Source organism: Lissotriton vulgaris, chromosome 3_1 (genome assembly GCF_964263255.1).
Source record: "Lissotriton vulgaris chromosome 3_1, aLisVul1.2, whole genome shotgun sequence".
In the NCBI taxonomy this organism is placed as follows: Eukaryota; Metazoa; Chordata; class Amphibia; order Caudata; family Salamandridae; genus Lissotriton; species Lissotriton vulgaris.
The window spans coordinates 1394795173-1394818941 of record NC_141689.1 but is presented as its reverse complement, the minus strand read 5'-3'; the positions used below and the strand labels follow the sequence as shown (position 1 = coordinate 1394818941).

Below are 23769 nucleotides of genomic sequence, written 5' to 3'. Positions count from 1 at the left end.
CGTTCGATGATGTGGTGTCGAGTAGGTTCCAAAGTTCAATGGCGTGTCTGTGGACCGAGCGGGTGTTGAGCAGGATGCACTTCAGGTGGTTAGTGTCGGAGCTCTGTTTGGAGTTTGTGGATTTGGTATGGGTCCTGATGCAGGCAAACTTGCAGGAGTGGCAGGTGAAGGCATACCCATCCCACTTAGGGTGAAAAGTGCTATGCAAATAAATGGACGGAATGCAGAAAAAATCATACATTCACCCACAATCGAGAGATCTGGGTTAAATCTATTGTTCTTCTGCTCACCACTTGAGTCAAGCTATCCTGGCTGATGAGGGCTGAAAGCCCGAAACCGGTCCTAGGATGCTTGTTTACAGTCCAGGGTGGACCTGGCCTGGCAGTTCAGGTTGTACTGTTCCCATTGGGCGCAGGGTCAAGACCGATGTGCATATGGCTAGGTCCAAACTAGAATGGAATGGTGAGCCAAAAAACGATGGATTTGGGCCCAGATCTCTGTACTGGGGTGAATGTATGACATTGTTCTGCATTCTGTCCATCAATTGTTCTTTTTGCATTTGTCATCCCGAGTGGAACGGGTATGCCCAGACGTGGGCCCAGTGCTCTCCATGGCACTGGAGTAAAGCTCTCCTGGCTGATGAGGGCTGAAAGCCCGAAACCGGTCCTAGGATGCTTGTTTCCAGTCCAGGGTGGACCTGGCCTGGCAGTTCGGGTTGGAATGTTCCCATTGGGCGCAGGGTCAAGACTGATTTGCATATGGCTAGGTCCAAACTGGAATGGCATGTTGAGCAGAAAAACGATGGATTTAGGCCCAGATTTCTGTACTGGGGTGAATGTATGACATTGTTCTGCATTCTGTCCATCAAATGTTTTTTTTGGATGTATATGTGACTGCATTTAACCCAGTGGGTGCTATTAACATGGACTCCCAAGTCACGTCACATCACCCAACATTGGCAATGCCTTTGGCGATAGCACCAGATGTTTTCCTTCTGAGGATCTCATCTCTGGCAGTAAAAGAAAAAGCTTCCCCAGCAACCTGAACATTTTTTATATAGGTCAGTCCACCATGCTTGCAGACGGATGTCAATTATTAAATTGAAAGCATATGGAACCTCAGATCAGGCTGATTTCAGTTTGACTGGTGCTCTGGCAGCCCAACTTCAGCTGCACTCTTTCACCTCATGGGCCCACTCAGTGGTTCTGCCCCTCCTGGGAAGCAGACTGAGGAGTTTATCCCAAATCTGCCAACCTTAGGTTATGCAGAAAGTACTACAAGATAGAATATTACAAAATTAATTGGTTTTAATACAAATGTAGTAGGTGGGCAGCTGTTCCTTTCATTAGGCCACATCCCTGGGCCCAAGATGGTCTGCCCGCAGAAAAAAATAGGGATAAGTATTAAGCTCACTAGACCACCATGGTTAAAACATTTTTTTAAAGGTATAGCTACAAAAAACATTTTTAAAATCTACCTAAAAATAAAATTTCATACTGACTCATAATTCATAACTCATAGTTTTCACCACATGCGTAAAGAACGTTAAAGGTAATCAACACTTTCAAATATTAAGGGAAAAAGGTTTAGTCAAACATATCAAAGTCATGACCCACGCTTACCTTTTTAACAGGCTGACCTGCAATCTTTCTTGCAAGAAAGCTTTCTGGAACGCCCACAGATGCTGCCATTTTCTGCTCCGTTGCAGTAAGTTGGTTAAACTGAAACAGAAAAATAAACTAAATTACTCACAAAAAACCAACAGAACCCAGGGGAAACAGCCACCCCCAACCCACAGCAAAAAAACAAGTTGGACCCTTAGCTAATTCACTCTTTAAAAAAGATAACACCTATTGTCACCTGCCCATCTGGATACAGCATAGATTTTGACAATGGACGTTCTCCACATAAAGATATACTTCATTCCACAGTCAGACTCTTATCTTCCAAAAGAAATTGGAACAAACTCCCATTAGTTTTAAGTGACCTGCACTGGCTGCCATTACCAACTCAAAGCCAGAATCCAATTCTAATTCAGCTGTCTTGCGTAATATATAGCCCTTCACTAAAATAAACACCCCTATCTTGTCAATTTACTCCCCATACCATATGACCAACAAGGGTTCAAGAGCAACAAAACTTCCTTTACCTGTAAGCAGCGAGATTCTCGTGAAATTACAGCACCTTAATTTTTTTAAATGGTTGATCTACTCAGCGGCACCAGGAAAATTAGTCCTGTAAATGTTTCATAAGCAAGGTAGCAGATACACCAATTCTTTACCACTCCCAGCTGTCTAATAACATAACCCAATTGATGGCGGATAACTATAGAGTTACACAAAAATATATTTGAACGACTGTGAAAAGGTTTCACCGCACTCAATGTTGTTACCATAAAATAGACAAACAGCTCACTCCTAGGGCCAATCATTCAAATAGGCCCAATGACACCACTTGCAAACACAGAAAGTAAGAGCACAAAAAGATCAACTTATCCTTCTGATACTGTGGAGTTGGCAACGAGCCGCGAGGAGAAGGAGTCTTGCCACTTAAACCAGGTCAGGATGTATGATTAGTCTGTCCAATTATAAAAAATTGAAAGAAGTAATGGAGTATTTTGTTTGAAACAAGAAGGACCTGGGAAGCGGTACTCAGAGGCAACTCTTGGAGTGCCTGTTGCAGGGACTGCCCCCACTTTGATTTTGGTGAACATTGTGGGAAGAACAATGGAAGCTTAGTAACTATGGGTTACAGATAACAAGAAACCCTTCCCTGAGGAAGTCCTTATGTAGAAGGACGAAACGCGTTGGATGTCTTCGTATTCCTATCTTTATGTACAAGAAAGAAAGGAATAAATTATGAATTTCCTATAAAACAATACAGATTTTGTGATGTCTATGTCTGTTATTGTGTTGTTGTAGCCTCCTCTTGATGCCCTTTTTTGTAAACAAATTACATAGTGTATATATAGCAATAAGTTAATCTGTTTTGTGCTCCTCGTTTCTATGTTTGCAAATACGAACTACAGAGGTTCATGTAACATTTCCATAGTAGTGCGCTATAAATATATATGGTTGTTGCTCCAGGAATCAAGAATAAAATGTCAGCTGGAAGGAAAACGCAAGATTAAATTATCAACTGCTAGCTTGGTTAAACTACCCACAGATTAGGCCTTTACTTCAGTGCTTGGTCTAGATGTGCATGGAAACCCAAGTAGCTTTTGTACATATCTCCTGGATTGGCTCTTTTTAAAGCAAAGTGCTAAGGCCAACACTGCATCTAACAGACTCAGACATGACGGCTGTCTGTACCAGTAAATTGGCTAATCCATAACACAACAGGATATAAAATATGATCAACTATTACTAATAAATTACTGAATCCATGGTGTTGGCAATTCCAGTCAGGTTAAATAAATGGCATCCATCCCACGCTAAGCAGTAATCCTCACATAAATTATAAGCCTTCCTTTATCAAAGACAGCAGTACCTTTCGTATAAAAACAATAAATGGAGACTCTCCAGAGGAAACTCATTTGATCGATATACCTTGTCATGGTTGGAACCATACCACACCTCCACAACTTTTAAGCAATTTCACACAGATGTATGCATGACAAGACAAATATATCCAAAGTGTTGAAAATAGTGGTTAGCAAAATATGATTTATTGTTTCTGAGATGGTCACTCAGTGAAAAACCTTTATAGATTTAAAATGTAGCATATTAAAACCACCATAAATACATACAATACATAATACATAATACATGTGATAAAAAAACTAAAAATACATCCAATAGGTAATACATACAATGGAGAAAAGGAAGAGTTGGAAAAAACCCATAAATACACACCAAATCCTTACATGTTCACAATCAAATATTTTAAAACCCTCCTAATTGCAGTTAAAAATCTTCCAATTGCACATGTAATATCCAAAAATGTCATGTTCACCTTTAAACTGAATACTTGATCGCGATGCACAATTCCATACTTAATAATGGTTTTAAAAAAACCTTCAGAACATTTAAAAACTATAAACAATCTTTTAAGATATGTGCTGCATTACATTTTGACTTCAATCCGCAAGTGCACATACCCTACTCATCTATCATTACAGATTTTGTCCACCTGTCTGCATAGCAGGGATTTATCCCAATACCACATCGCTGAGCTTGGGGTTAGGTAAGGCCTCAAAATATGGAAAACAGTCATCGATCCAACCTTTTAGCAGAACCTGTGCATATGATTTCCCCCTCAAATACCACAGGTATTCCCTCTCTAGCACAGTTATATGCAAGTACTTGAAAGCTCTGGTTTGGAGATCTTTGGCCCTACTTCAATTCACCTAGCTATGTCTGCCTATTACAAATTCCATTCAGCGCTGTCTTGCTTGGATTGCCCATTTCAACTCGCTCTGTTCAACCTCTTCTTTACAGAGGTGTGATATTTTAGGAGTTACTTCTCTTGCTAATCTCAGCCAAAACTTCAGTACAGCTGTGCACCCTAAATTACTCCAAGCTGTAAGATGGCTCTCAACTCTTATAGCAAGGATCATAACGGACGGTGGCAATGCGAGGAGTCTTTTCACACATTTGCCCTCTTCATAATTCCAGGCCACTTTGTCACCTAAAGTTAGAACTTCCACACCATACTGAAATTAGGGATGGACAATTGCATTGTTGGCGGACAATATGGGCCATAGAGAGGGGCCACCATATTTCCAGCTGAATTGCTTTAAGCCCCATACCAATGTCAATGCTGTAGCTTTTAGCGATTCTAAGTGATCTCTCCGATTTAGCTTTGCATCAAACCACATGCCCAAGTATTTATATTTTCCAACCACATCCACTTTATTCTTACCCAGGAACCAGTTAAATCTTCCCTTTCTTTTACCCAACATCATTATCTTGTCTAGGTTAACAGTGAGTTTTTTATGCAATAATCATGAGACATTGAACTTCTTTCGTTAACCTACTTCTGTCATGTCAATTATCACCAAATCATCAGCACGTAATAGACACAAAGCATGCGTGCCATTTATCTTGGATAAACATATTTGGCAAATCGGTCAAAAACAAGGATAATAATAGGGGAGCCAAACCACAACACTGTCGCAGACCATTCTGAATCTGTATTTTCTTCAATAAGTTACATTCTGTATCTAATATTACTCGGGTCCAATTCTGGCTATGTAGCTCTTGGAGAAGTAAGAGAAGATCCTTGTGGATTCCAAGCACCCTCTACATTTACCACAATAAATTTCAGTCCACTAGGTCAAAAGGCGGTATGGAAATCAATAAAACAACAAATTGTTTCCCCTTCAAATTTATTGATTTCCTTGCCATTGCCCATAGACAAAAACTATGATCAAGAGTGCAGTGGCCTTCTTTGAACCCTCCTTTTTCAATTGGAATAATGTTATGTTCTTCAACCCATGTTTTCATCAAGCATAACAATTCTTTGGAAAATACTTTCTCCCCCACAACCAGTAGGCTGATTAACTGATAATTCGTATGTGCCATAGGCTCGTCCTACTTCTAGATCGGCCCAATAATTGCACCTTTACAACTATGAAGGAAACGCACTGAGGCATAGGTCTTTTTGACGATTACATGATAGAATCTTGCCCACAAATCCATATTATCTTTCATCATTCCTGTGGTGAGGTTGTCCGGACCTGCCACCTTAGTTAACTAAAGGGACAGAAAACTTTAATTTATTCTCTTAAGTGAGAAGTATAAGCCAATCTCATCACCCACTTCAAACCTTGTCTTCGGATCCACCTCGTCATCATCACTTCCATATAACTTACTCGGGTAATTAACCCAGGCATCTTTGCCTACCAAGCATCTCATTTTACATGGCTCTCTTCCTTCGCAAACCTATTGCCAGAACTTCCTGATGTTATTTGCTTCAACTATCTCAAACATGGTTTGACAATTTTTCCTCTTTCTCATTAGATACTTATGTTACATTTTTGTGGATCTGCGGTTACCACCTAGTACCAGGTCATAGTTTTTCTTAAACGATCTCTCCCATTTCCTTTTTGTATGTTTTAATCTCCCACATTCCCTATTAAAACAACTGTTGAGATCAATAAATATGATAGCAATGTACACCCTGATGTATGCATGCATAGCAGCAGGAGTAGCAATAAATGAAATAGACGTATGCTGTAATCTATGCACGCACAATAATATAAATACCAATAAACGCAATGTCGATGTATACGGTTACCTATGCACGCACAGTGATGTCAAAACTAGTAAATCCAAAATCGATGTACAACTTACCTTATGCACGCATAATGGCGTTAATCTCAGTGAATGCAATGTTGATGTACGATTAAACAATTGCATGTATAATAATGAGAAGATCAGTAAATATGATATCAATAACCACCATGTTACACATGCACGCACTCACGAAATCGTATCACTGTTGTCGGATTCATCTGAGATGAACTCCCTATCAACTCCAAGTCAGAGATAAGTTGTCAGACAGGCCCTGGGACCCAAACCCAAGTCTACCAATTGACAGGTGGGGCTACACATAGCACAAAGACAAACACACACCCAGGGAAACCCCTGATGAATCCCACAGATAGGAAGTCACACCACAAACGGGACCGAGGAGAGTGGCCCCAATAAAACACGTTTGGCCATAGGCGCACTAACCCAAAATACATCAGAGTTGGATGCCACATGTAGTTAGGAACATTCGGCCAATCAGGACAAGACATGTACACCACACAGGGTGAGAACGCTCTCCGGACATTTGGACATGTACACACTGACCACATTAGCTCTCCTCGAAGTCGAGAGCCATCTGTGTCCCCTTATCAGATGGTTGTACTTGTCATTTAGGACTATGATGCTTTACAAAGAATGTCTAAGTGTTTTATTGAACCCACAAAATATGTATATATGTGGGGCCATGACTTCTGCACTCCGAGACAGTCGTCAGACGTACCACTGTCTATATTCTCCCAGCTGCTGCGTTTAATGAAATCAACTTGTTCCTGTTGTACAAAATATGCAATTATATGCATTCAGTACCGCTACAGCACCCCAAGACACATGCAGAACATGAATTATGTGCCTTCCCTGAGAAATGGTACCACAAATTGGAGAATGTAGTACTTTGTAAGCCTATTTATTATCATATATAAGGTTATGTGTGGTACTCCCTCAATTGCTATATTACTAGATGTTCTAAAACTATTACAAATAGAAAAAGAGGCTGCTCCGATGGTGTACCTGGGTAGGAATTTGTTGGTAGCGTTTATGTTGCCGTTTTAACAGTTTTCAATAACAATCGGAGCAGCAGCATTTTTTCCCCCCCCAGAGTTTTATATAGCGTGAACTTGACCTGAAGGTACCAAAATGTTTTCCATGAGCACCAGTTGCGTTACAGACGAACACATTAATTTTAATCTTTTTTGTTTTTTTGTTAGACACGGGGAGATTAAGTGATTTGCCCAGAATCACAGATTTTGAGCGTCCCTGATGAGAATCGAACCCGGTTCCCCAGCGTCGAGGTCGAGTCTAGCCGTAAGGCAACTTTGGTCATATGCCAGTGTCTTGAACCGTGATGCTACCAGAGCTATAATTACCTAAAATTATTTTAAGAAAATGTAATGTTATTTAATTCTATATAGTGCAGCTGTAACTCCACAGGTATCCTGGCGCTGAGACTTATCCTGTTGTCAGTGTGCACGTAGATGACCTATCCTTTCTAAATGGAAGCAGGGTTTGAATTTGTCTAATGCCTATGGGGAGATTATTCCAAAGCGTGTGGCTGCAACACCAAAGGCTCTCCCACCAGTCCTAACCTTCTTAAATCACGTAGTAGCCACCAGATTTGTGCTTGATGAACGAGATTTCTCCTGGGAGCATAACACTTAATTTTTTTTCTGCAAGGATTACGGGTCCAACCCATGTACTGCTCTAAACACTGTACAGAGGGATTTAAATTGTATTCTTTGGCAGATTGGCAACCAATGAAGGTTCTTCAAAGCCAGCGATGTTAAAGATCTGCGCTGCCAGTTTAAAGCCAATTTGGCTGCTATAGTCTGAATCCTTTGCAACTTCAGTATTAGTGAGTTTGGTGCACCCAGATACAGTGAATTTCAATAGTCCAACCTGAAGTAAATCAAAAAAAGACTAGCTTGAAAGGGAGGGGTTTTGTTACCAGAAATTATTAATTTTGGTCAAAGGACTCAAGTATGTTTTGTCAGGAGTTAGTGGCACCTTGCGAGTGTGCTCATGAAGCCCTCACCCACCAACCTAGTTGGTGGCATGCTTCATCATCGGGCCCACCCAGTGACACCTAGCGTGTCCCGGGTGTGCTTCGACGCCTGATTGCAGCAGGGCAGGTATGTCGCTGAGTGTGCGGTGAAGACTGTTATGATAGATGAGATTAAAACGGCTTGGCCGTGGTCCCAGTACCCGAAGGTGAATTAGACTTTAATACCTGGGCCACCGTCAGCGGTTAAAAATAAGGCTGTGGGATGTTAGAGGCGGGTTACGACCTCCTACATCCTTTGTTGGTCAACATGTTTCAGCCAGTGCCTTATGAGTATTCTGGATTTCTTCAGGACGAATTAAAAGGGGATGTGTGTGTGATTAAAACTAGTGGATGTGTATTTACAGACTATGTGTTTTACACGCCCTAAAGTGTTTTTCTATGTGTGAGAGGGGGATTCCCTTCTCAAAAACACGCTAGTTTAAGCAGATTTCTGCTTCAAGGTTTGTGAAGTGGCGAGGGTTGGCCAGAATTACTGGGCAGAGCCTGCATTGGACCTGTAGTGCATCCTTCGCAGAACCGGTTCTGCGAAGGAGGCACTACAGGTCCAATGCAGGCTCTGCCCAGTAATTCTGGCCAACCCTCGCCACTTCACAAACCTTGAAGCAGAAATCTGCTTAAACTAGCGTGTTTTTGAAAAGGGAATCCCCCTCTCTCACATAGAAAAACACTTTAGGGCGTGTAAAACACCTAGTCTGTAAATACACATCCACTACTTTTAATCACACACACATCCCCTTTTAATTCGTCCTGAAGAAAGCCAGAATACTCATAAGGCACTGGCTGAAACATGTTGACCAACAAAGGATGTAGGAGGTCGTAACCCGCCTCTAACATCCCACAGCCTTATTTTTAACCGCTGACGGTGGCCCAGGTATTAAAGTCTAATTCACCTTCGGGTACTGGGACCACGGCCAAGCCGTTTTAATCTCATCTATCATAACAGTCTTCACCGCACACTCAGCGACATACCTGCTCCGCTGCAATCAGGCGTCGAAGCACACCCGGGACACGCTAGGTGTCACTGGGTGGGCCCGATGATGAAGCATGCCACCAACTAGGTTGGTGGGTGAGGGCTTCATGAGCACACTCACAAGGTGCTACTAACTCCTGACAAAACATACTTGAGTCCTTTGACCAAAATTAATAATTTCTGGTAACAAAACCCCTCCCTTTCAAGCTAGTCTTTTTTTGATTTACTTCATATAACTTTGGGGATTTGGACTAGCTTTCTGGTCTTCTCTCTCCCTCTTGATACACGATAATAGTCCAACCTGCTCATTTGTACAGTCCTCACTACCTGTGACCTAGTAGTAGAGGGAAGCAGAGGGAGGAACGTTCATAAGGCTCTAATCAGGGAGAAACACGTGCCCACTGTCTTATTAACTTGTGATTCCAACTGGAGATTATCATCCAACATAACCCCCAGATTGCGTACTGTTCTAGCTGGAGTCAAGGGTTTGTCTGTGGGGGTGAGTCTATATTCTGAGCAGTATATGATCTCTGTTTTTTCACCATTGAATTGTAGGGAGTTATTTCTGAGCCATTTTGTGGTACTTTGCATACACTCCTGGAATTTATCGAGAGAGACTGCCTGATCTCCTTCTAGAGAGAACACCAGTTGTGTCTCAACTCCATAGTTGGCTAAGTCAAAGCCAAAGAACTTGATAATCAGGATGAGTGGGCACAAATAAATGTTGAATAAAACTGAGCTGATTGTGATCCCTGTGGTACCCCATGGTGCACAGGAGTCTTTGGGAATGTAAAAGGTGGAATTATCACCGCCTGTTGCCTGCCCGTCAAGTATGACCGCAGCCATTTCAGTACCCGTTCTTTCACTCCAATACTCTCAAGTTTCTTCAACAAAATACTATGATTCACCATGTCGAACGTGGCAGACATGTCCAATAATACCAGTATGGTCGCAATGCCATTGTCTGTCCTCATTCTTAGGTTGTCTAGTACTGTCACTAGGGCAGTTTCAGTTCCGTGCCCTGGACGAAATCCGAATTGTGCCTCGTCTTACATTTGATTTTCTTCCAAGAAGTGGGAAAGCAATTCACTGACCACTCGCTCCTAGATCTTTACTGGATATGGCAGCAGGGAGATAGGTCTAAAACTTGATGGACAAAGAGGATCAAGAGAGGGTTTCTTAAGTAGCGGGGTCACCATCACTTGCTTTCAACCCTCTGGAACAATTCCTGTACCCAATGATTGGCAACAGATCTGCCATATTTGGGGAAATAATTCCGAGTTAAATTATTTCCATATTTTCTGTGGGAGAGGATCCAGAGGCGAGCCAGGGGACACACTCAGAGCTAGTTTGTTAAATATTTCGTTAGTGGGAATTTTAAAAGACTCTAGCACTGCCTGTTGATAACTGTCAGTTACCTCTTCCTGTTGTGTCATCACCACTATTGTAGATCGATCTTTTTCCACATCCAGATTGTTTTTATCATTTAAATTGAGACCATCAATAATCTTATTGATCTTCTCATCAAAGTGGATAGCAATGTCATCACAAAGGTTTTGTGACGCTTTGATCTTGTTGCTCACACAGGACGGGTTGGACAGGTCCTTCATTATGGTGAAAAAGAGTTTTCGTGCTGGTAGGTGCCAGAAGGATGGTTTTAGCAAAATATTCAGCTTTGGATCCAGCGATCATTTCCATATATAGAGTCTGTAATTGTTTTACGGTTATTTTGTCTGAATCATCATAGAGCTTTCTCCATTTTCTTTCTGCCTGTTTACATTTTTCCCCGATTCTGTTTCAGTTCTTCACTGTACCAAGGGGCAGACAGTTTCTTCCTCTTAGCCTCTTGACCGGAATGATCTGATCCAGAGTATGATTTATTTGATCACAGAGAGTCTGATAGTTTTCTTCCACTGACTTACTGGGTACAAATATATTCTGTACAGGAGCAGCACCTGTCTATTTTACAGTATTTTGGCCCATTCCCTTCCTTGACGGAAGATTGCAGGCTGAATCAGCTTGTTGTTTGTCCTGGGCAAGGCTATCCGAAAATGAATTAGAGAGTGATCGGTCCAGCATTGGGGCAATACTTCGACCAACTTTGCCTCCGCATGGTTGGAAAAAAATAAGTCTAAGGTATGGCCTCCTTGGTGAGTCGATTGGAGTACCAATTGCTGCAGATTGATGCTCTCACACACTTGTGTTAGATCTTTGTAAGCTGAGCTAGAGCTCCCATTGTCCCAGAGATTAAAGTCGCCCACTATAATCAGCCTTGAGTGGGTCAGTCACATGTTAAAAAACGTATCAATCAAAGACTGAATATGGGGTTTTGACCTCCGGGAGGCCTATAGCACACTTTCCTGGACAGCATTTGTCCCCTTGCCTCATTCAGTGTGAAGCTTAATAATTCTGTGCCCTCGACATCGTCGATGTGTAGGGACAGAAAGTCCCACCTATCTTTAAATATCACTCCAACTCCTCTGCCTCTCCCTACTGGCCTAGGTTTGTGAAAGATTTTATACCTTGCTGGACAGGCTAACCCTAATTCAACTAAAGAGTCGACTTGTGTCCAGGTTTCATCATGAATAACACATCCAGGACCAGGCACGCCAGCATAGTGTACACCTCCTGGAAGTGCTTGACTAAAGATCTAGTCTTAATCAAGCCACATTTCAGTCTTTCATAGATTTGGTCATATGTAATGGTAATGCTCTTGTTCACCACAACCTCTTGTGTCCCCCTGGCATCCCTCTCACCTTTATGTATAAGTTGTTCTTTCGAATAGAAGAGTCTAGCCTGCCCTGGAGTAAAACTGGCAGCATGGCTGGCGCTGTGCGCGGCCAGGCGCAGATGGGCTCACCTCTAGCGCACCTCCGGTGTGCTTTCACCTTACTTGCATCACTCTTCCTAAATAGGGAGGTGTGTGCTGATCAGAGAAAGACTAGCGCGCTGACCAAGATGGCGTTGTCAGGGTGACCCGCTGTGACTGGCGGAAGTAGACCAGCACACCTTGGCCAATGGAAAGTGCGAGTGCGAGGTAGGTATTTTTTCTTCCTTGATCCCCAAATTAGCAGTAATTATTTTAAAATTCTTAAAACTTTAAAATATTATGCCTTAAAGAAAAAACAAGCGCTTAGCTGGCACGCACTGTCCTTTCAACTGCGAGTAGTGCTAATGCACTGCCGGTAGTCTCAGATGGTCTAGAATCTGAGTGCTTGCATCACTCTTCCTAAATCGGGAGGTGTGTGCTGATCAGAGAAAGACTATTGCGCTCACCTAGATGGCGGCGTCACGGTGACACGCTCTAACAGGCGGACGTACACCAGCACACCTTGACCAACGGAAAGTGCGAGTGCGAGGTAGGTATTTTCCTTCCTTGATCCCCAAATTAGAAGCAATTATTTTAAAATTCCTAAAACTTTAAAAGCTTATGCCTTAATGAAAAAACAAGCGCCTAGCTGGCACGTGCTGTCCTTCAACTGCGAGTAGCGCTAATGCACTGCCAGTAGTCTCAGATGTTCTATACCTCAATAGGGTGAGCCACTACAGTTACTCATCCTTCTAAACAAACTCAAACTAAGCTGAGGTAGAGGGTGGACAGAGAGAAAAAGCACTTTATCGAGAAAAAAAAAAAAGAAAATCATAAAGAAAATCAACCAGGAAACATGGACTGGATCTCTAATAAACCAGGTGTGCAGTGTGGGTGGATATAATTTGAAGGACCGTGATCAAATAGAAATCCTTGATCGATATCAATATACTTTTCTACACAGGACTCAGGTGATAGCACGCAGAAAAGTATCCTGCAGATGACAGGAGCAGCCGAACAAAGTAGATAAATATTAAAGTCTGAAACCTGAAGGAGTAGAAAAATTTGGAATCAAACATTCACAGAACACATTTCTCAGAGGGCGAGACTCTTCCTAGGGAATAGAACTTGGGCAGCAGTGTTTCTATATAACACAGCTTACACTACAATAGTTCATTAGACTCTGAAAATGCATCACGTCACGACTTCTAATGAATATACACAGATTGTCATGAAAATTCTCCTGAAAGAGTTTATGTAGTATAGGTATTGCAGATGTAATACTGTGAGCATGTTCCTCTACAGTGTGAGGTTCTCAGGGACAAATATGAGTGAGCTTTGAAACAAGCTGCAGCATTGTATAAGAATCAAATGAGGTGGTATAAAGATATTGTACCACATGATGTTCCTCTTCAGAGAGAATCAATCTTTCTTGTTATTCGTCTGGCACTCTGTGTAACTTATATCCTCTTCTTTTGTTTTATTATTTATTGATTTTGTGCTACTCACTCCTTTAAAGTGTTTTGTCCAGGAACACTCTATTCAAAATGAAATTAATTGAGAAAGTGGAATTACCACTTGCAGGTGGAGGTGTGCACATCCATTTCTTGACCCAGGTGGTCTTATCACAATTGTTTCATCTTTTGCTAAATAAAATTCTTATCGCTTTTTCTTGATTTCAAAACATGATTTCTTTTTATTCTTTACTTCTTCCACAAAACTTAAATGTATCCATTCATATTGTAGAGGGTTGTTTTTTACTTTAACATTCGACATCTACCCAATGCAGCCAAGGTGTTAAAAACCCAATAAAGCCAGTAGAGAAGCGCGGAATAAAAAATTATTCCGACACAACCGCAGTATCAGGGAGTGATTGTGTGTTATAACTCATCTCTTTCTGGAGGATAACCCAGAATATACCAATTGTATCAAACTGGGTTATAGAAATGTGGATTCACAGACCGGTCCATACGCAGTGCAAAACATGCACAGTAGTGGACTGATGAGAAATCTAGTACGAAAAACTGTAGGACGACTCTTGACATTGCCAACTGTGTATGAACAGAACGGCTGTATCACAGTACTTAACAGTGTTCACATTTTGAGGTTCCCAGAATGCATACTAGATTACTCCAGGTGATAAAAGACAGTCCAGGTTTACTGGCAGTGACAAAGGTGGAACCTCTACAGATCATTCCTACCGATTATCACATGTTGATAACATTTTACTGACAATGAATTAGGTGACAATTTAGAAAGGTCGGACAGAATATGGACTAATTTAGCCCACCATGGATATACAATAAAATTCCATAAATCAGAGATTTTATTTCTCAGTGCAGTCTTCGTCAGATATAAATCATACAGTTGAAGGCAAAGGATTGGGACCAGGTTTCTCTGAGAAATATGCTTCTTTGCAACCTCCGAACACATTGAGAAAATTACAAGCCCCAATTATCCCGGGGAGGAGACAAGATGGCGGATTGACGCCGTCTCTGAGCTGCGGTACACAGCGGAGCACCCAAGGCTGTGGAGTCAGAACGATAAAATGAAATAATAAGAAACGCGAAGAAATAGAGGAAGAATCAGTGGGAAAAGAAAAGTACATACAAACATTTATCTCGGGTACTAGCACTGGATTGCTATCAGTGGCAGCTGGTGACATTTGAACCTGGTGGGGCGGAAAATGATTTCCGCACTGTAGCTCGCGAGCGCGGCGTGCGTGTCCGAAGCCCCCCCCCCGCCCAAACCCCCCCCCCGATAAAAATGTGAAAATCAAGTGGAGAAATGGTGCATTTGCAAGCAATTTTGAGAAGGAATGTAGGTTAATAAAGAAATTGTGAAAGTGCAGTTATGACCGTAATAAAGAGATGTCATACAACATAGGTAGCTACCTGCTTATTCAATATGTGGCTTCATAACAGTCTTTGAGATACAATGCATTTCTGACTACCTCACAGAGGCTTTTTATTTAAAAACAAGTCAACAGATCGCAAACTAGCAGAATTCAGCAACTGATGGCGATTGATTCCCTGGCCCAAGGAAATGGAAGCACACTACGTTTGGTCTGGGTTTATCTACATATTTTGTTTTTATTATCAACCCCCTCCCCCTCCTCTGCTTTCCACCGGATCCGGACAGGTAGAGCATATACATTGTGTAAAGAGCGCAAAAATGGATTATGTGGCCATGGAGATACTAGTAATTTGCTGCGGCAGCGGCACTACAAAACATCAAACCTGCAATGATAGGAAGCGCTATATTTAAAAAAAAACTTAGAGACCGAATGATGCCCAAACCCGCCATGGCCCTCTCAAGGGTTCAGCTGCAGGGGATCATGGGTAATACTTAACGGGTCACAGGAGGGAGTTTAAAAAACAATACAATTACAAAAGAGCGGTAATCACCAGCAGGAGCAGTATATTATGGCTCACCTTAGTAGTACTAGTTCTCGTTAGTAGTCCAGCTCCACGACGACGAGGCAGGAAGAGTTACCATCAGGACAGGAGCTGAGGAGCACGCACACCAGGTGTGATTGTGAAGCGGGCAGCACTGTGTGTGGCAATGGCTGCGGGGGTCACGGTGAAACTAAGGATTAGCTGACGTCACGTCAGGCGTCATCAGGCAGGTCGGACTGACTCTACAGGATTGGCTGGAGCAGCCAAACTTCCCGCCCTGTTAGGAGACCGGGCGCTACGGCATGAGGCAACCCCCGGTCTCCCAAGGGGGGGGGGGCTAGTGCGCATGTCCGCGCCGGGCAGGAAAATTACCTGTCCGAAACAGGACACGCACACTAGCACGTCTGCACAGCCCCCCCCCCCTTTTCCCGATGGTTTCTGGTCCGGTACGGTGACCGGCCGGCCAGAAACTCGTTGTTGAATGGTGCGGGATTTAACACAGTGTCGGTCCCGGATGGCGGCAGTGCGCATTGAGAGGGCAACGCCCAAACGCCCCAATGGACGCACCGCCGCTGATTGCTATCATGACCAGGACTGATCAAGAGACTTACCTGGATTCACCTTCTGGAGCGGGTTCTGACGAACTCGTGCTGAATGCAGGCGATTGGCCCAAAGCGCTTGCCGTCCACAAGAGTTGCTGTGTGTTTGGCGGCTCGGCATCTATCGCTAAGGTTGGGACTGCACCTTCAGGTCATATTGTGCTGGCACACTCCCGTAGCACATAGCGTCATAGCTCTGCCGAAGAGCACAGTGAGAAGCACCCGAGCGACGAGCAGACTACTGGTAAGCGCCGCAGGTTGTATGGAGGGGGAACAAGGCTTGGAAGCACGGAAAAGTGAACTAACTGGCCACACTGGTGGGAAGCTTGGGAGGCCGGTGCTGCGCCTGTTGCAGTCGGAGCGTTCAGTAGAGCTCTTTACTTCAAAGGCTGGTTTGGAGATAACCAACGGAAAAAAACTTGCCGAAATTATTACGCACGCAATAGAGGTGCAACATTGTAACGTAGCTACAGACCAGGGCAGCTCTAAGCAGTGCGGTAATTCCAATGTGAATGTTTTGTTTAAGGTTGGAGACCAACTGGCTGAAAATACGGAAATAGAGCATGAATTGAATCTTGATCTTGAGACTGGCCCCAAATAAAAACCACAGGAGATACTTCTTGATGCCAGTATTCAGAGATCGAGTGAGACACTGTCTGGGTTTAAAGAAAACCAGCAGGAAGTACTTTTGGCTGTTTTTTGATTAGGAGCAACTGCACCATTGCTGGGGGATGGTGAACAACTAATAAATGATGCAGCAATAAAAGGCAATGTGTCAGAAGATGTTTCAAGGCAGAGCTCCTTAGATGCAGCAGGGAAAGGTAATGTGGCAGAGGACATTCCAAGGCCGAGCGCCTTAGAGTAGGTTGCTATGGCTTCTAGAAATGCTTATGTTAGCCCTGTCTCAGTTTTGGCTAGTCAAAGCGCACATTCCGAATCAGGGGGTCGGATTGAGATTCAAAGGAATAATGGCGTGACTGATACTCCAGCACAAAAATCCAGTGGGCCCAAAACAAAAGGAGAAGCAAACCCCAAGATCAGTAGATAAAAGGAAAAATCCTAGATCTATACCACCAAAGGAAATACAAGAAAGTAGAAGAAAACTTACAATGAGCCAATACAACTGGAAACCGAGATCGAAGCAGGGGAAAAATACAGAAGCTGTAAGCCCCATACGGAGGTGAGTTCAGTCGGGGGAGGGGTCAAAACACTGATATCCAGACTTTCGGACGTGGGATTAACAGACAATATTTGTGGGGCATTAAGGCTGTGATCAGGAGAAACCCCTGAGGGGTCATCTGGGGCAGTTTGTTGTCAACAAGATGCCTGTGCTATATTAGTTGAATAAGCAGGAGCAGAGGAGGACTCCAAAAAGAGCCTTCCGGATAGAGACGCTCCAATGGGGGAATCGTCATTGCTTTCACTTATACTGCAGTACCTTAAAAATCAAGGAGAGGAAACAAGGGAACTATTCTCTCAAGTCAGAGCTGATAATCACAACATTCAGCAGTCATTAAATGAAATCAACTCGAAGGTCGGGTCTAATACTAATGACATAGTGGAACTTCAATCAAGGGTTGCTGGTATGGAGGAGTCAACCTCGCAGATGACTATTTCTGTCAAACAACATCATGATTTGCTAACGTCAATGCAGCTGAAAATCGAAGTCATGGAAAATCGCCAGCGACTGAATAACCTGAAATTATTTGGAATTCAGTAGGGGCAAGAAGGGACTGACCTGAGGGGTTTCGTTGTACATTTAATGCAGAAGGCTTATCCGGACTTGGGGGACTGGGACTGCCAGATAAAGAGGGCACATAGACCACCATTAGTACAGCGAAGGCAGGATGCTAGATATCCTCGTCCCTTACTTATTAATTTTGGCAATTGTTTGCTTAGGAAAGCAGTGTCATTGAAAGCTAAACCTAAAACAGCTATCTCAGTAGAGTCATATTCTATTTTTTTTACATCGGATTTTTGTAAAGAGACCATGGAAAGCCGCTGTCAATTAAGGTTATTGATTGACCCATTAAAAGCAACTGGAGTACAGGCGTACCTGCAAGAACCAGCGCATATGAAAGTAATACGGGAAGGACAGCCATATGTTTTTATGTCTGAGCTTGAGGCAAAGGAAGCCCTGTGTAGTTGGCAGAAAGGGGGGACGGGATAAGGAAAAGGGTCTAGGACCAGATTAATATCTGGGATTGGGTATTAGGGAGTAGCTTTTGGGGATATCGATTTATGTAGTGTTTTGGAATTTTTTCTTTTCTCCTTAATAGCTGTAAATATAACCTGGGTTTTATCCTTGGCATCAGATAAAAATGATGGACAGATTATAGGGAAATAGGTCTCGGGGCCACTGTGGAGACCGCAGTCTCATTTTTCTGCCAAAACCAGTGGCAGCCTAAGGAAGAGGAAGATTCTCCTTCTAGGAGTAGGGGGTGGGGCTCACTTCATTGGGGGCAGGGGTGGTGGGGGGGGGGGAGGGAGAGGGCAAAAATGGGGAAAAAACAAAGGCTGGGTAATAAGGAACCAACAGGTTAGTAAAGTGGTGGAATACAATTATGAAACAGTAAAAATGGAGGGCATGAGTAATAGTGTTGATAGCATTGCTTTTCTTTATGGGTCAATTTAAGTTTAAGTATTTAGCATGGAATGTGGCCGGATTGAACAGTAAGACTAAGAGGCAATTGGTAACAGAGGAACTAAAAATGTATAATCCCCATGTTGTTATGTTGACGGAAACACATCTTCCATATAAAGATCGCGGACTACTAAAGCAGTTAGGGTACGAAGTGATAGTGTGTACCATGCAAAGTGCCTCTATACGGGGGTTGCTATATTGAGACATAAAAGGGCGGAGGGGGTAATCTGTAACACAATGGCAGATAAAGGTGGTAGGTGGGCAATGGCACAGATAAAGATAAAAGGAAGTAATTATATAATCATTTAGTGTATGGCCCGAATATGGATGACCCTACTATTTTTGACTGAATAAATGCAGAAATGTTAAATTGGGAGGGGCAGAGGGTTGTGATGGGGGACTTTGATTGCATCATCGATTATAACATCGTTACAACACGACGGGGGCATTTCAAAGAATGAGAAGGACAAGAGCTGCAATAAGGGAACTAGGGCGGCTACAGGGTGTCGGGATGTATGGAGAACTCTATACCCTAAAATACCAAGGTATACTTATTTCTAGGCCCCAGAGGAGTTATATTCTCAGATAGATTTGGCTTGGGCCTCTGACCCCATTGTATGGTCCACTGACATGGAAATCTGCCCAAAGGTGACTTCTGACAATAAGCCCATACTCCTTACATTTATTATTTCAGAGGAGAACAAGGTAGTCAGACCTTTTTCATTTCCAAGATATCTGTTGACCGATCAGGAGTATGTGGCTAAGATCAGGGGTCAATTAGAGACCTTCTTCAAGGAAAAAGTAGGAACTGCTTCTCCTATAGTTGTGTGGGACACATGTAAAGCAGTTGTTAGAGGCTATACCCAGCAATATATCTGGCGACAAAACAAGGAACAAACAAACATAACCAACACAACTATACCAGAGATCCAGAAGGTGGAGGATCAACATGCAGAGGCTATTATAAAAGGTTTGGAGGATATTGAGCGACTGGATTTTATGCTAATTGAATTATGCTCGGCCCTGAAGAAAATTTGGAGAGAGAAAAGTGTGGCAAGATATAATAAATATAGCTTATCACAGTATGAATTTGGCGAAAGTATAGGTAAAGTACTTGCTTTTAAGGTGGCAGATGATCGGGCTAAGGCTCATATAAAAGCAGTAAAGGGGCTAGATGATAAAATATATGTGCAACCACAGCAGATATGAGAACAGTTCGCTCTTTATTATAAGATATTGTATACCCCATACAGCCCACACAAGAGGATATCTATAGGTATATTCAAAATAGTTCTGTAAGAAAGATGGGGAGTGAGGAATCAGATTTTGAGGAAAGCATCTAAAAAAATGAGATAGAATTAGCAATGGGTGCATTACCATCATGGAAGGCTGCGGGAGAAGATACCATCCCTCTTGAATTTTATAAAATATTCAAGGATGTTATGCTGGAACCATTTAGTCAGGTAATAGAGGAAATTGGAATTAAGGGGATAACTCACGACTCATGGCATATGACAAAGATATTTTTTTTCTGAAGAAAAATAAACCGGCGGAGGAATGTGGGTCATATAGACCAATGTCATTGATAAACGCAGAAACAAAAATATACGCTAAAATTTTAGGTAACCGTTTGGCCCCAATAATGCCCAATCTGGTTTCCCCCCATCAACACAGGTTTATTCAAGAGAGGGAAACTACCTCTCATGTAATCACAGAAGTAAGTGCATTTGACCTTGCAAACATCAGACCCACCCCACTTGGTATGGTTTTATAAGACGCAGAAAATGCGTTTGACCGTGTGGGGTAGGAATTCTTGTGGGTTACGATGGCAGCCTTCAGGATAAAGGGTCGATTTCTGAAGCAGATACAAGCACTATATGACAAACCATGTGCTAAATTGGCTTACTTGGGTTTGCAGTCATCTAAATTTCCGGAATTGTGTGGTAAACGCCAGGGATGCCCTCTTTCCCCCGTATTATTTGCTCTGTATATAGAGCCATTTATTTCTGTTTTGCAAAATGATGTGCGAATAATGGATTTTAATATAGGGGCCAACTCCCTGAAGGTTGTTGCTTATGCAGACTATATAGCGTTTTTTTCAACAGAACCAGGAGAAACGCTGAAAACAATAACGGAAGTAGCGGGACAGTTTGGTTTCATTTCGACCTATAAATTAAATGTTAATAAGACGCAAGTTCTTCTCAACCATAAACCTGAGATGCCAGTACCTGGAACTTGCCCAATTGTTACTTACTTAGGGGTATTATATACTGTCATTAAATTATGATGCACTAATAAAAGAGACAAACAGGTCTTTAAAAAAATGGCAGGGGCGTGGCCAACATGGCGGCGTGAGCGGACGCCTCTGTCCGGAGCTCCTGCCGACAGCTTCCATCAGCACAGGCCCGGAGGCCAATCCTATAGCTGCCGGTCGGTCTGATCAGTGGACCGCACAGCACTGGTCCCGGGGATTCCGAAATTGACCTTTCCGCCGCCGCCGGTCCCCGAGGAACCTAGAACCGCGTTAAGCGGAGGGAGACAGCGGCGGAGAGACGAGGCTGCGCTGGGCTGAGGGCCGGCTGAGTGGCCTGGCGGTTTAGCGGGTCCCGCACACGCGACTTTCAGCAGGGACAGAGGCTGTGCGTGGCTGCTTCTTTCGTGAGACCTCACAGCTGGGTGTTGCAGCTTTCTTGCCCGTGACCGCAAACGAAGTCACCCTCTCTGACAGCGAGACTCACCAGCGGGGGTCGGCTGGCACATCGACCGCGACTACAGCTGCCATCTTGTGGAGGTAAGGCTGCGGCAGTGTGGCGTGGCCCTTCTAGGCACTGAAGGGGCGAGTGCGGCAGAAAAAAGACATCGTGGGTTGGAGCACCCATTCGGATTCAGACGGTGTGGAGCGCCGTGACTAGCGGTTAGGCGCGACGAGCGTAGCAGACTGCTGGGAGGCCCGCGACGCCATTTTGAGCCGGGGGACTGCAGGCACTGCGAGCGGCCACACATAATGGAAGAGGAGAGGCATGAGGAGCGGTAGGTGCGGGCCCTGTCTTTCTGGCTTCTGGCTTAGAACCCGGGGGGGCCATTAACCCCTGAGACACCAGCAGACCGGGCAGCGAGGTAGCGAGTGGGGGACAGCCTGGCCCAGTGACCCACGACCCGATTTCGGGAGGAGCAGCTAGGGCCCGTTACCTGGAGCTGGAGGAGAGGCATAATCTCTATCCCTCGTGCCACGCGGACGCGGAGCTGAGGGGAACTGCCCTACTAAGGGAGACTGGGAGGAGACCCTGAAGAGCGGCCCAGAGCGTATCTCAGAGGCCTAAGAGTTTTAGCCACGCCGCTGTTCTGATAGGCCCGACTGCAAGTGAGCGGAGGCTGCTCACATCTGGAGTGTGGTGGGTCGGGGCAACTTTCCACGAGAGGCCCAGAGCTGTGGTGGGTTTGGTATACTTCTGCTGCTGCTTGTGCCGTAATGTCCTCGACGAGGAACAGGAAGGTCGGGACGGTCAAAGAACTCTTCGCTAAAGCACAGGCGACTCAACGGTCCACGGACATGGCGGCAAGCACACCCCGGCCCGCTGGGGCGCAATCGGAGGGGTCGCAGCCTATCACCAAGGCCTTCCTGGAGTCACTCTTCACCACCTTACGGGATGATATCCACACCCTACAAAAAGACTTCGCGGAGGAGATGAAAGAAGTGAGACGAGATGTGGATGGCATAGGGGAACGGGTGGCAGACCTCGAGACAAAAAGCGACAACTGGGATACTGAGATGGAGGCGTTGCGGCAAGAAATTGTGCGGATCCATGATCAACAGGTTGACCTACATGCACACGTGGAGGACCTAGAAAATCGCTCCCGTTGTCATAATGTACGCATCCGAGGGGTCAAGTCCACGGAGGACACACTGGATCTGCATGGCTTTACCTGCGAACCCTTCAACCATATCTTGGGTCGCCCAACGGGCTCGGAGCTCAGGATTGACAAAGTGCACAGGGTGGGTCCCCCAAGGGCAACTTCGGCTTTCCCTCCAGATATATTAGCCTGTGTGCAGGACTTTCGCACTAAAGAAGACATCTTGCAGAAGGCACGGCATCTACACCCGTTGTCCTTTAAAGGCCAATCCCCTGTGCTCTACCAAGACCTGTCTGCACTCACACTACAGAAACGCAGGTCCTTCCGACCAGTTACGTCCCATTTGCAACAGCAGGGCATCCCTTAAAGCTGGGGCCACCCGTTTCGCCCGATATTCAAGAAGGATAATAAACTGTATCATCTCCGTTCGCTGAAGGAAGCATGCAGTATCCTGGGAATAGACCCCCCGGAAGAAACCCTGGAGGTGGACATGTCTACTGCTGGAACTGATGATTGGAAAACCACGCTGGCGGCAACAGACCAGGCGCCGGCGAGCCCAGAAGCCTCCAGTGGAAGTAATTCGCGATGGACAGCGGGCGGCGGTGGAAGCAGTCTCCGCGGGGCCGGGAGTGCAGCTGCCCAGTTGAAAGCATGGCGAGCCGACTGGCCAGTTGGCCCTGGAGTAAGTAGTGAGCCGGCTGTTGGCGGGAGGGCGGCTCCCGCGCTGTGAGTACTGTACCCCATTATTGTACTTTACCAACCACCTACGGATGATGGACACTAAGTATGTTTTGATTTTTGGATGTTTTTTGTTTCTCTTTGGGGGGGTCAGTTGGGGTGGGTTCCAGGTCCAGGGACTCTTAGTATTGAGTGGGACGACAATTTTCTATACCAGCAAGGCCCAGATGATAGGATGTGCGTTGAGGGGATGCCTGCTTCATGGGAGGGGAGTTTGGTTACCGCTTGAGACTGCCCAGGTGGGGGGTCCTTTGCCCCGTGCGATCACCCATGCCCCGACTGAGTTACGAATCCTCACACTAAATGTGCGAGGACTTAACAATCCAGTTAAAAGGAAATCTGTTCTCTCCCTTTTGGAGGCCTCTAAGGCTGACATCTGCTTGCTGCAGGAAACCCACCTACTGCAGAAAGACTGCCCTAGGATGCGCTATCGCTATTTCCCTCAC

General features: G+C 44.3%; 1 protein-coding gene across 1 annotated transcript in view; it reads right to left on the bottom strand.

The window, feature by feature from the left end:
• Positions 1–23769, bottom strand: part of HELQ (helicase, POLQ like) — a 606359-nt gene that overhangs the window by 126610 nt on the left and 455980 nt on the right. Inside the window, exon 14 of the mRNA XM_086961870.1 lies at positions 1623–1721. Within this exon, the coding sequence (XP_086817996.1) occupies positions 1623–1721 (99 nt within the window). The remainder of the gene's footprint in view (positions 1–1622; positions 1722–23769) is intronic.